Source organism: Scardinius erythrophthalmus (assembly GCF_964197995.2).
Source record: "Scardinius erythrophthalmus genome assembly, chromosome: 4".
Lineage (NCBI taxonomy): Eukaryota > Metazoa > Chordata > Actinopteri > Cypriniformes > Leuciscidae > Scardinius > Scardinius erythrophthalmus.
Genome location: NC_138224.1, coordinates 29,321,174 through 29,335,771, shown reverse-complemented (window position 1 = coordinate 29,335,771; position 14,598 = coordinate 29,321,174). Strand labels below are relative to the sequence as shown.

At 38.5% G+C, this 14,598-nt stretch overlaps 1 protein-coding gene across 5 annotated transcripts in view; it reads right to left on the bottom strand.

Annotated features, from left to right (window-relative positions):
- The window catches only part of LOC308689245 (uncharacterized protein), a 39,150-nt gene that overhangs the window by 9,120 nt on the left and 15,432 nt on the right, over positions 1-14,598 (bottom strand). For 2 of the 5 annotated variants that reach the window (XM_081362895.1, XM_081362896.1), the window contains exon 3: positions 1,071-2,572. The exons of 1 other annotated variant lie outside the window; for it this stretch is intronic. In XM_081362895.1, coding sequence (XP_081219021.1) covers positions 1,752-2,572 — 821 coding nt within the window. In that variant the 3' untranslated portion in view covers positions 1,071-1,751. Of the gene's footprint in view, positions 1-1,070; positions 2,573-14,598 lie in introns of those variants that run through there. 2 more of the 5 variants (XM_081362892.1, XM_081362891.1) reach the window with 2 other exon arrangements.

Here is a 14,598-nt window from a genome sequence, read left to right as displayed (position 1 = left end):
ATAAATATTAAGTCTGCTGTTTAAAACAAATAAAGAACCAATGTAGGAGAATAGTTATTATGTGCAAACAGCAGGAAACATATGCTAACATTAGTCAAAACAAATACAAGGTAATTTTTTAGAGTCCTTATTATGTTACATGTAGTTAATATAGTAATAACTATAAATTATGTATAATTACATGCAACTAACCCTTAAACAAAGCATCATCCTAAGTCTTACCCTATTGTAAGTATGCAGTTAAGTATTATTACTCCGTACTTAAATGTATAATTACACTGTTACACAGACACCTTACAATAAAGTATAACCAAATACAACAATTCATTGTTATTTAATGTTATCTCAGGTGTATTAGTAAATGTTTAAATTAACATTAACCAAGATTAATAAATGCTGTAAAAATAGAGGTATTTCTCATTGATAGTTTATGTTAACGTGTAGTTAACTAATGTTAAAGGGGTCCTATTATGCCCTTTCATGTTTTGGGGGTGTACTACAATGTTTTCATGTTTGATTGTTCAAAAAATGCATTGTTTTTCACATATTTTACATTATTACAGCACCTCTCTCCCTAGTCTGTCTCGAACGTGTCGTTTTCGACGAAGCCCCTCCTTCCGGGAGGTGTGCTGTGCTGTGATTGGTTAGCTGGCCCAGTGTGCTGTGATTGGCAGAGCTTAGCATGTGTTCAGGAAATGTCACATATTAAAACAGCGACAACACTTTTCCTAGCACAGCTTAACCAGGCCTCACCAACTTTTTCTGTTTATTTCGTGGGTGGAATGACTTCATAAGATCTGCAAAAATAGTGTTGTAGTCCAAACAAGCCAGTCGTTGTATTTTTTGGAAAGTGGATTCTGTTAAATAAAATATCTCCCTTTGGAGTGGACTTTGAGCTTTGTTGAAGTTGAAGAAGTGAAAAAGCATAATAGGACCCCTTTAACAAATGAAACTTTGTGTTACCCAAAATGTATACACTACTTGCATGTGACAAAAGCCTATGCAGTTTTCAAATCAGAATTACTGAAGTTTAGAGTGAAGGTAATGTTATTTTGGGATATTTGACCTACCTGTCTCGATATCAATTTCATTGCTGTCGGTTCCACTGATGTAGTTCCACTAACCGGAGTTCCAGGCTGGACAGGTGATCTGACCACGACCACTTCGTTGGTTTGCAACTTTAGCTTCTTTAAATATTTATTTAAGGTTCTGAAACCATCGCTGACACTGCAGCCACTGTGGCCCAGTTCGGCCATTTGTAACGCTACACCTTCAAACACAAATCTGTTGAGATAAGACCTCTCAAACTTAGCTTGCATGGAGCTGTCACCCCAAATACTTAATAGGTCTATCACCTCACTATCTCTCCACTGACTGACTTCGCTTGCTTTCCTCCATGATGCAACCAAAAAATGAACCGATAGCACACGCCAGTGCAAAATGAAGACTCATGTCGATCAAGAATGACATTGAATGAACGTTGCATGAACTCTGATATACTCTTCAGACTGCGGTCGCACTGTAAAACATCTGACTTTTATCGAATTTAGGACCACATATGGAAGTAGCAAAAATCAAAATTGAAAAGATCAGGTTCCATGTAGTTTGTGCTGTTCACACTGTCATGACAAAAACAGACACATATGAGCAAAAATGAGAATGAGTTTGCAATTGACATTTCAGGTCTGCTCAATATGTGAAACTCTTCTCACACTGAAGACATATGAAAGGCTTCTCTCCAGTGTGAACTCTCAGTTTTCTCTTGAGTGAATCCTCATGTGGGAATTAAGGGTTACTTTTTGTCTGAAACTCTTTCCACATATAGGGCATATGAAAGGCTTCTCTCCGGTGTGAACTTTCATGTGGACTTTAAGACTTTCTTTTTGAATGAAAAATTTTCCACACTCTTGGCAGGTGAAAAGGTTCTCTCCAGTGTGAACTCTCATGTGGGCTTTAAGGCTGTATTTTTGAGTAAAACTTTTTCCACACTGTTGGCAGGTGAAAGGTTCCTCTACAGTGTGAACTCTCTTATGCCTTTTAAGGTTTTCTTTTTCAGTGAAACTCTTTCCACACTGTTGGCAGGAAAAAGGCTTCTCTCCAGTGTGAATTCTCATGTGGACTTTAAGGCTGTATTTCTGATTGAAACTTTTTCCACACTCTTGGCAGGTGAAAGGTTTCTCTCCATTGTGAATTCTCATGTGGGCTTTAAGGGTATATTTTCGAGTGAAACTTTTTTCGCACTGTTGGCAGGTGAAAGGTTCCTCTACAGTGTGAACTCGCATGTGTCTTTTAAGGTTTCCTTTTACAGTGAAACTTTTTCCACACTGTTGGCAGGAGTAAGGCTTCTCTCCAGTGTGAATTCTCATGTGGACTTCAAGGTGCCTATGTTGATTGAAACTCTTTCCACACTCTTGGCAGGTGAAATGACTTCTAGCTCCTGTCTTTTGTGAGGAAGTATTTTCAGTCTGTGAGCAAGATTTTTCTCCGGTTATGAAATCATGGTGAATCTCATACTGATATTTCTCTTCCTTCTCATACAGTTTTTGATTCTCCTCTTTCAGCGCCATCAGGTCTAAGGTGAAAAAGACAAATACAAATGAACCTGTTTAATGGCACAAAGCAACAGACAATGGGGGTAAATATTTTTACTTTGGTTATATAGTTTTTCTTTTTTACCCAACAAACATAAGGATACTGATAAACACAAGGCACATGCATTTTTACTTCTTGCGTACTCAATCTATGGCAAATTTTTGTGAAGGAAGACAAGCATGTGAAGTTTATCTGGTTTCACACTGAAGCGAAACACTGTCTGAAGGTTTCCTGAAGAACTGAAAAGCTCTTAACCTGTTAAGGTCGTAAACCCGGCACCGGGTTTGAATTGCAATTTGAATTGCGTTATTAAGATCGTTATTACGATCGTAATTTAATATTTAAAGGTCCTGATGAAACATTAACAGTCATATGTGATATCATTACAAAGCTTAGACCCTCTACTTTTCACACAAAACCATCATTTTTTTATTCATTTTACATATCGCATCATTTAAATGTTTAAATTACTCCACCCGCAACCAAAATACCGATCAAAAGTTTATTTGAATTTGAATATTGATGGCATTGGTCAAATTTGATGAACAAAGGCAAGTCATATATCAAACAAAAGCTTTCTTTCTCAGGATTTTTGCTATATGGTTTATTTAATTGACATAATACAACAGATCAAATGATTGCAGAATGAGTCGCGAAGTATATCTTTGATCTTTGTTAACAAACTAGGAGAAACGTTGCATTTCATCTCCGATTACAGCATGTCTGAGCTAAAAGTAGTCAAAAAGATACATACTTTCACCTTAGACTTTTCTTCAAAATGAGTCCATTTTCACCTTTATGTGAGTTTCACTTGAGAAATAATCCACCGTTATGTCTCATTTAGTCCAGTAATGCAGGAAATAAGTCATTGTTTTCATACAATCCACATGATATGTTATCGCCGACGGATGATGACGAACTACGCATCATTGGAAAGCTAATGTTCTCAGCATTACGTGAACATGTCGTGAACACACCTTTCCTCTAAACCAACCAGAGTCTGATATATTCAGCACGCAATTTTACCTCTAGTCCAATAAGAGTATGAGATGTTCTGCGGCGCGCAGTTTGGACGCATTAGAGTCGTGCTCACTCATGCATATAATTAGATCAGATATAATTAGATTATTATAATTCACATTGTTAGAAAATTACGTCCAAGAGGTTTTTTGTTGGTGCTGAGGCAGTTTTGGAGGAACTGGATCGACTCAGCGACGTGGACAGGGAGCTATGATTCAGTTTTTGAGGCTGCATTTGCAGCAAGAGAGGACCCGGATTTTGACGCGCAAGTAGGCCTGTCTATTTCTTCATTTACAATCCTGATTTTTTTTTTTTTAAGTTGTATTTTTTGTGAAGGATATCGTGCATCATTATCGTGGGCTCTGAACATCTTTGAAGTTTTGTTTGCGTATCTGTGTCGATGATGAGTCCAATGATTATTTTTGTGTTATGGTTTCTTTCCTTACTCTGAAAGAGGTGTCGTCCTCACACATTACCTGTGACACACGACCCCACCCCTACCCCTCTTGGAGAAACATCTGTGTCAACAACACGAGTGCAGGTAATCAAGGGGCAAGTCACAAGCAGGAAGACATGATGATGGTGAGACAAATGGATGGCATGATGTCACAGAGGAGGATGTGGATCCAGATTTGCCCAATTTTACACCCAAACGACTTCCAGGGCCTCAGATCCTTATGAGCAGCACCTACTCACCCATCCAGTTGTTTCAGCTGTTTTTCACCACCTCTGTAATTGACACAATTGTCAGAAACACCAACAGGTACGCATCAAAAATGTCTGCGGCTGGGAAGAAGTTCCAGTGGGTTCCTTTGACTGCACAGGAGTTTTCTTCCTATTTAGCTTTGGTCATTTACATGGGATTGGTTGGCGCAAAAACCATTGTTGACTACTGGGCAAAGAAAACCCTTTACAACTTCCCCTTTCCCCGATCTGTGATGTCAAGACCAAGGTTTCAAGCTATTTCATGGAATCTGCACCTCTGTGATGTAGAGAAGGATGAACAGAATTCCAGGAAAAAAGGAACCCCAGATTATGATAAACTCTTCAAGGTAAAACCTCTGTACACAGACATTGTTCAATCATGCCAGACATACTTCCAACCAAACAAACACCTGTCTGTAGATGAAAGAATGGTTGCTTCAAAAGCAAGAATAGGACTAAAACAGTACATGAAGGATAAGCCAACAAAATGGGGCTATAAACTCTTTGTGTTGGCAGATTCAATCAGTGGTTACACTTGTAATTTCTTTGTTTATGAAGGAAAGAACTCCATGGCCAACCCTGTTTTTGGATTTGTTTAAAAAAAAAAAAAACTCTAGCATGTGGCACCATTCGAGCAAACAGGTTGGGCTTTCCAAAAACAAAAACAAATGTCCTCAGCAAGAAAGCCCAGAGAGGAACCACCCGCTGGCTCAGGCAAGGAAAACTCCTATTTGTGAAGTGGATGGATACAAGAGAGGTGGCGATGTGCTCCACAATTCACAAGGCATATGTGGGTGAGACTGTCAACAGGTGTGTGAAGAATGCAGAGGGTGAGTGGAGAATACAACAGATCCCGGTTCCCACAGCAGTCAAAGAATACAACAAATACATGGGTGGAGTTGACTTGTCTGATGCCTTGATTGGTTATTACAATGTTCTTCAAAAAGCAAGGAAGTGGTACAAGACCTTGTTTTTCCATTTCCTTGACATTTCTGCAGTAAATAGTTTCATTCTTCACCAGGAACTTTCAAAATCCCAGAAAAAGACACCGATGACACAGAAGACATTCAGGGAAACCCTTGTGTCTGAGCTTGCAGACATTGCCACACAGCCCATACCAGCTCCCCCAGAGCCATTCGCAGCTGGTGCAGCTTGTTCATCCACCACCAGCTCAACAACCAGCCACTGCATTCCACAGTACTTTAGCACAGATGCTACAAATAAAAGGAGGCAATGTGTTGTATGCAAAAGGCAAGGAATAATATCAAAGACTCCTGTGTTTTGCTCTGGATGTGGTGTGGCTTCGTGCTGTGTGTCCTCCCACAACTGTTACAAAGAATGGCACCAGGAGGGGGACGGATTTTTAATTAAAGTAATTGTGTGTGTGTGTGTGTGTGTGTGTGTGTGTGTGTGTGTGTGTGTGTGTGTGTGTGTGTGTGTGTGTGTGTGTGTGTGTGTGTGTGTGTGTTTATGGTTTACAAGGACAAAATGTCAGGTTACTCACCAGCATTATGAGGACACCTAGGTTTATGAGGACACCTCAGTGTCCCCGTAATTCGGAGGTCATATATGTTATTTTCTGGCATAAATAAATGCCCATATGAAGTTTGATCATTTTCTAAAAAATGACCTTACATACCATGATGTGCATGTGTATGAATACAACTATGACCTTACATACCATGATGTGAATGTGTATTAGTGGTGGAAATTTTGATTCTTTCCAGAGACTCGTTCATTTTCAGTTCGTTCACCAAAATGATTCGTTCAGACTCGTTCACTGATTCGTTCAGTGACAATTTCTTAATAAATACTGCAGCAGGTGGCAAAAAAGAGTGTATTTTATTATATGTTTTAACGAACGTATTTACTTGTTAAAAAAAATGATTTGGCTTTGTTAAAATGTGTGCCTTATTTACTAAATTAATAAAATAAGTCTAAATAAGAGGTTCAGATGACCAAACCAAGGTTTTCTTGCATAATTAACATTTTAATTGTTTGGTCAGACATACACATTCATAAATCTGGGATTATATTAAACGTTGAGTTATGTTATGTATGTTAAATATGATAAACAATTATATGCACACGCACACCTATAACTGCGCTTTGAATGAGATTGAATCACATGACCGATCAACCCAGTACTCTCATTCACGAACGAAAGTACCAGTTTGATCAATTCGTTCGCGAACGAGATCTCTCTCTCGTTCAGACTCGAAACAGAGCAATCTCGGTCAGTGACGGGCGTATTCGTTCATTAGATCCAACCAATTACATGCCCCTTCACAGCCCTAACTGAAATGTTATTTGCTGACGTTACGCAAATGAGACCTAACATATTTTTGGTTTGTTTTAGTTTTTAGAGAAGTGCATATGACATGAATAAAACGTAATTAATTAATTTTTGATCATACAAAATGAACACAAGTAGTAAAGTAAATTTTCAAAGTGCAAAATACCACAAAACTAAGTCTAAAACACACAAACAAAAGAAAAGAAAAGCAGGTAAAGAGAAGTGTAAATTTAAATCAAGTAAACCGTCAAGTACAAAATGACAATGTTAATTTGTCTTTGTTATATTTAACCATGCTTGCGTTATTAAACTGTTTTCATTACAATGGTAAAGTGTAAATTTCCTTCTTTGATGCAAATATGCTGACTACACAAACCCAGCTCTATCGGTTCGCCACCATTATCGTTCAAACAACTGGTTCTTTTCGTTCACGAACGACATGTAGCCTACCAGTTCGTTCACGAGAAGATCTCTCTCTCGTTCAGACTCAAAACAAAAGCAACTCGGTCACAGTCAGTGAAGGGCGTATTCGTTCACTACATCCAACAAATCACATGCTCCGTCACATCTCATAATCGAACGCTATTGGCTTGAGGTTTAGTCATTCTTGACAGGTTGAAAACACAGAGCTACCCGGTTCACTGAGCTGCGCATGCGCTGCAATAGCGCCGCGCGGCGGTGGAGGGAGGAATTTCAGTGAACGAGAAATATGAGTCAATGGATTATGTGAACGAGAACGATTCGTTCACCTAAAAGATTCGTTCAAAAAGAACGATTCGTTCACGAACGTAACATCACTAATGTGTATGAATACAACTATGACCTTACATACCATGATGTGAATGTGTATGAATACAACTATGACCTTACATACCATGATGTGAATGTGTAAATATTCCTCTCAAACCAGGTAATGATTTTGGTGTATATGTACAAAATATTGAGAACACTTTGACACAGACATTGTTATTACAATTTGAAATTAAGATTTTTGAGACTTAACATATAATACCTGTGTATAGTGGTGTTGTCTAGTTTTTTATAGTGAGGGTAACACTTATAACGCTCAGTTGTAAGTAAGTTATGGTTAGTTAATGATGAACTCATGAATTCATAAATGATTAGCAAGTGATATACTAACATTTTATGTATGTTTATTTATATATATAATATATGATTAACTAATCATTTATGAAACATGACTATCGGATCATAAATTATTAATGATATGTTCTTTATTCTATGTAAGTTTTGTAGATTCAGTTAAGTCATTTACAATTGATTAGTTAATGATCTAGCTAATCATTTACAAAACATGACTATGCGTTTCCTATATATATATATATATATATATATATATATACAGTGAGGAAAATAAGTATTTGAACACCCTGCTATTTTGCAAGTTCTCCCACTTAGAAATCATGGAGGGGTCTGAAATTGTCATCGTAGGTGCATGTCCACTGTGAGAGACATAATCTAAAAAAAAATCCAGAAATCACAATGTATGATTTTTTAACTATTTATTTGTATGATACAGCTGCAAATAAGTATTTGAACACCTGAGAAAATCAATGTTAATATTTGGTACAGTAGCCTTTGTTTGCAATTACAGAGGTCAAACGTTTCCTGTAGTTTTTCACCAGGTTTGCACACACTGCAGGAGGGATTTTGGCCCACTCCTCCACACAGATCTTCTCTAGATCAGTCAGGTTTCAGGGCTGTCACTAAGAAACACGGAGTTTGAGCTCCCTCCAAAGATTCTCTATTGGGTTTAGGTCTGGAGACTGGCTAGGCCACGCCAGAACCTTGATATGCTTCTTACAGAGCCACTCCTTGGTTATCCTGGCTGTGTGCTTCGGGTCATTAAGACCCAGCCTCGACCCATCTTCAATGCTCTAACTGAGGGAAGGAGGTTGTTCCTCAAAATCTCGCAATACATGGCCCCGGTCATCCTCTCCTTAATACAGTGCAGTCGCCCTGTCCCATGTGCAGAAAAACACCCCCAAAGCATGATGCTACCACCCCCATGCTTCACAGTAGGGATGGTGTTCTTGGGATGGTACTCATCATTCTTCTTCCTCCAAACACGTTTAGTGGAATTATGACCAAAAAGTTCTATTTTGGTCTCATCTGACCACATGACTTTCTCCCATGACTCCTCTGGATCATCCAAATGGTCATTGGCAAACTTAAGACGGGCCTTGACATGTGCTGGTTTAAGCAGGGGAACCTTCCGTGCCATGCATGATTTCAGACGATGACGTCTTAGTGTATTACCAACAGTAACCTTGGAAACGGTGGTCCCAGCTCTTTTCAGGTCATTGACCAGCTCCTCCCGTGTAGTTCTGGGCTGATTTCTCACCTTTCTTAGGATCATTGAGACCCCAAAAGGTGAGATCTTGCATGGAGCCCCAGTCCGAGGGAGATTGACAGTCATGTTTAGCTTCTTCTATTTTCTAATGATTGCTCCAACAGTGGACCTTTTTTCACCATGCTGCTTGGCAATTTCCCCATAGCCCTTTCCAGCCTTGTGGAGGTGTACAATTTTGTCTCTAGTGTCTTTGGAAAGCTCTTTGGTCTTGGCCATGTTAGTAGTTGGATTCTTACTGATTGTATGGGGTGGACAGGTGTCTTTATGCAGCTAACAACCTCAAACAGGTGCATCTTATTTAGGATAATAAATGGAGTGGAGGTGGACATTTTAAAGGCAGACTAACAGGTCTTTGAGGGTCAGAATTCTAGCTGATAGACAGGTGTTCAAATACTTATTTGCAGCTGTATCATACAAATAAATAGTTAAAAAATCATATATTGTGATTTCTGGATTTTTTTTTTTAGATTATGTCTCTCACAGTGGACATGCACCTACGATGACAATTTCAGACCCCTCCATGATTTCTAAGTGGGAGAACTTGCAAAATAACAGGGTGTTCAAATACTTATTTTCCTCACTGTATGTATATATATATATATATATATATATATATATATATATATATATATATATATATATATATATATATATATATCGGTATATATATTTTTTTTTTTTGTATAAATGATGATTTTTTTTAAATAGTTTGCTCACATCAGGTGACCAGTGGTTATACCCTATACCTACCCCTTTATACCCTCCCCTGTCAGCATTTACACTGCAGTACACACTAGTGTTCAACACTTGTTATATATGATGTGTAAGCATGAATGTACTGTTGCATGTCCCATCAAGATACAATCATGGACAGATCTAGAATTTTTTTTTCCTATTTAGTGCGTTATCCGATAGAAGCAGAAAGCAGGTAGAACTTGAGCTATCTGAACAAACTACAGTTTAAAATGAGTTATGCATGCAAGTTTAATGAAAAATGGCTGGAGAATGATGAGTTCTTGTGTTTGAAGCCAGTGCCTGCAAATATCTATAAGGCAAATTGTGCAGTTTTTAGAGATCTGTGCGAGCTGACATTGTCAGCTCACTTTTGCAAAAAAAAAGTAAATAGGCTACTCCAAAAGCATTCACTGCGTGATGAAGCCTATTAGAATGCAGTGAGAATGAACCTACGGGTTTTTCCTGGGTCAAAATTGGTCTTTGGTGGTGGCCGACGGACTCTGTCGTCCTTTCTTGCCCTCTTTTTTTTTTTTTTTTTTTAAGCTGTGATTTTACCACTGGATTTCATAGCTTTGTAAGATAAAATCCTTCTTTGCTAGACCTAATAATTATTTTGGTATATATCAATATCAAAAAATAGAATAAAAAAAAAGTACATTTTAACTAATTGTCTATATTTTCTACCATATACAATTGAATACAATTAGCAGCTAGCTATCAACAACTTGCTTTGCCATTTTTTTCTGGTTTCACCTCAGTCTTAATCTTAACAAAAAGTTTTTGGGGTTATTTTTCTTCACATTGTCATGTAAATAACCTGAAAATACTGTAGTTTATTAAGGTTAAATCTTGCTAACACTCTTACTAAAAACAAATGGGGTAAGCTCACTTATGTTATCATATTAAGAGGTGTTCTGAGTAAATGTGATTTGTTAACATTAATGTAGCCTATAACTAACATGAACCATGCATGAGCGATACATTTTTGACTGTATTTATTAATCGTTGTTATTCTTAGTTAATAAAAATACAGCTGTTCATTGTTTGTTCATGTCACTTCACAGTGCATTATGCTAACTAATGTTAACAAACACAACTTTTGATTTATAGACTACTATTAAAATTTGGTGAATTAACAAAGATTAATAAATAGTGCAGTTTATCAGTTAATAGTAATAGTTAATGTTAACTGATGTCATTAACTAGAGTTTAATAAATGGAACCTTATTGTAAAGTGTTACCGATTTGTTATACACCGATTCAGACGTTTTGTGAATTCAGTGTTGAACCATAGACTGTAAAAAAATAGTGTTGAACAGATCCGTTGTTTTAACCATTAATTCAAATGAATCGGTATAAAAGGAGTCATTAGTTCGCGAATCGGACGTACATTTTTAGCACGTGTGTACCATGGTGTAGGCTATGACGCGTTGTGTGATTATCACAGCAGTTTAGGACATCGCACAAGATTTGTGGTCATTACTGGATAGTTTTTTGTTTGTTTATTGAGAGTGTGGTTTATGTCAGCTGAATGTGAGGAAGGCTTTTCAGAGAAGATAAGGCAACGTTTTTTTAGCACAATTCACACCCAGCTGTAATTCAGGAAAAAAAAAATCTCAGAATGCTCCACGTGAAACTTCGGTCTTATTCCACCCTTTTACCATGCATCAATTCTCAATTGATTTTGATTAATATGCGCAAGGGAGAGAGCTAGAGATTTGCAGCGCTTTGAAGACGGGTGAGAGTGGAGTTCCTTGCTGTCAACAAAATGGTCATAAACGTGTTTGTGTACAATCATTGTAGGCTATTATAGGACATGTGGTTTAGCAGGACTTGTGTGTATGTAGTAATATAGCTGACAGTTCCTCATTGTCTCAAACGTGTTTGTGTATACACTATTATTGTTATAACAAAATGTTGGCTTTTTTCTAAACAGCTAATAACCTTTTTGTGAGAGAAATAAATTCACCACATATTAGAAACTCTGGCCATCATGCACATTCTGCGTCTTATGAAAATGATTGAATGAAAAATATTTTTTATTTATTTATTATATTATCCTTAGTTTAAACTTGTACACGTGATCATCACTTTCCCGCCACACATTGAAATGTCCTACAGAACTTTCACGGGGAAAGTCCTGTCAGCTTGCTGTTTATCTGCGCTTCTGGAGAGGGACACAGAAGCTCGACAATTAAAAGTAAGTAGTTATATCATCTATAATTATTAACTAAATAATTTTTTATATAGGTGATAATAGTAATATCAAAAGCTTATTTTCATAAAGTTAGTGAAAGATCCAATCGATCCCTGCCTGAGGAGATCTCGTCAGACGCAGTGATCAGGTGTAACGTTAACGTTATACGATCAAACATGATCATCGAACATTAATAAGCACGTTAAATCAAAGCTTTTTGTGTGTTATTACATGAAATGGAAGGTAATCAAACATGTTTGTGTAAACATCATAGTGTACAAGAAAATGTGATTTAGCAGGACTTGTGTAACGTTATGTAAGTTAGTTCTATAGCTGACAGTTCCTCTCTATCAAATGTGTTTGTACACTATTATTGTATAATAAAAATAATAATAGTTTAAATAGTATAACAAATTTGGCTTTTTTCTAGCCATCCTAATGACCTTTTTGTGTGAGAGAAATAAATTCACACTTTGGAAACTGGCCATCATGAACAATGCCTCTTATGAGAATAAGTATATATATATATATATATATATATATATATATATATATATATATATATATATATATATATATATATATATATATATATATATATATATATATATATATATATATATATATTATCCTTTAAGCCTGTACACGTCATCTCTCTTTCCCGCCACACATGGAAATGTCCCACAGAACCTTCGCGGGGAAAGTCCTGTCAGCTGTTTATCTGCGCTTCTGGAGAGTGGAGGGACAGACAGAAGCTCGACAAATAAAAGTAAGTAGTTATATCATCTATAATTATGTACTAAATTATTTTTCATAAAGGTGATAATAGTAATATCAAAATCTTATTTTCATAAAGTGAAAGATCCAATCGCGTCAGACGCACTGATCAGGTGTATAAGATCAAACATGATCATCAAACAATAATAAGCATATAAATCAAAGCTTTTTCGTGTTACTACATGAAATGGAAGCTATCAAACGCGTTTGTGCAAACACAATCATGGTTTAAAAGGACATGTGGTTTAGCAGGACTTGTGTATGTAGTTCTATAACCAACAGTTCCTCTCTATCAAATGTGTTTGTGTAAACACAATCATGGTATACAAGGACACATGGTTTAGCAGGACTTGTGTATGTAGTTCTATAACCAACAGTTCATCTCTATCAAACGTGTTTGTGTAAACACAATCATGGTATATAAGGACACATATTTTAGCAGGACTTGTGTATGTAGTTCTACAGCTGACAGTTCCTCTCTATCAAATGTGTTTGTGTAAACACAATCATGGTATACATGGAGAAGAACACCAGGTGATGAAGAGGTTCCACTTCAGAGCATAGGCGTGTCTTGTGGAGGCCCTAGCAGAAGTGATGGTGGCCACCACCTGAGGTGGTAGGGTACTCAAACCTGCCGCGTCCTGTCCAGAACACACACATGCAGCCGTCAGTTGTGTGCTAGTGCATCCAAGCCCAGGGTCCCCTCGGTCAGGGAATAAAGTGGGAAGTGTCTGGGGAGGCAAACAGATCTACGTGTGTCGCCGAACTGTTCCAAAATCAGCTGAACCGTCTGGGAATGAAGTCTCCATTCCCCGGGAAGTGGCCGAAATCGTGAGAGCTTGCACAATTCAGCTCTCCCGGACTGTAAATGGCTCAAAGCGACCTGACTCCATAAGAGTGAAGGGTGAGTTGCGATATACGGCGGGAGCGCAACCTTGTTGGTTGATATACACTACTGTCGCCATGATGTCTGAACGGACTAGTATGTGTTGGTCCTTGAGCAAACGTAAACGGTGCAGAGTGGCGTGGCAGCCGCTGCGGATGCCATATGCCCCAGGAGCCTCTAAAATAACTTCAGTGGAACCGCACTCTTGCCCTTGAATTGACTCAAGAGTCAGTTCAGCAGTGACTACACGCGCTCGCTCGTAAGCTGTGCGTACATGGCTATTTCCATACCAAGAAAAGTGATCCTCTGCACGGGGGAAAGTTTGCTGTTTTCCCAGTTGACCCGAAGGCCCAGACGGGCAAGATAGTTCAGGTTGTGAACCCTGTGTTGCCGGAGTGGCACAAGGAGTGCCTCAACGACTTGAAGATGCAAGGAGACACTAGCCTGAATGGAAGTACCGTGTACTAGTATGCCTGCCCCTCGAAAGCAAACCGTAGAAACGGTCTGTGTTGAGGAAGAGTGGAGACTTGAAAGTATGCGTCCTACAGGTTGATCGCTGCAAACCAATCCAACGGACGAACGCATTCAAAAATGCGTATGGCTGTCAACATCTTGAATTGAAGCCTATGAGCCTGTATATATATATATTCAAAATGTGCAGGTCCAGGATTGGCCGTAACCCACTGCTCTCCTTGGGTACAATGAAGTAGGGGCTATAGAAGCCGGACTACATTTCGGCCGGAGGGGCGGTCTCGATCGCACCCTTCGCCAGTAGGGTGGTGACCTCTGCACGCATGACAGGGGCATTGCCACCCACCATGGTATAGCAGACTCCCTGCTTTCAGGGAGGAGACTGCGAACTGAAATGCATAGCCGAGCCTGATGGTTCTCGCAAGCCAGCGGGACAGCTTAGGAAGCTCCAGCCAGGCTCCCAAAAACTGAACCAGCGGGGTCATTTGAACCACAGATGTACCCATGATGGGGCAGTAAGGCTGCGTCCTGACAGAGGAGGCCAG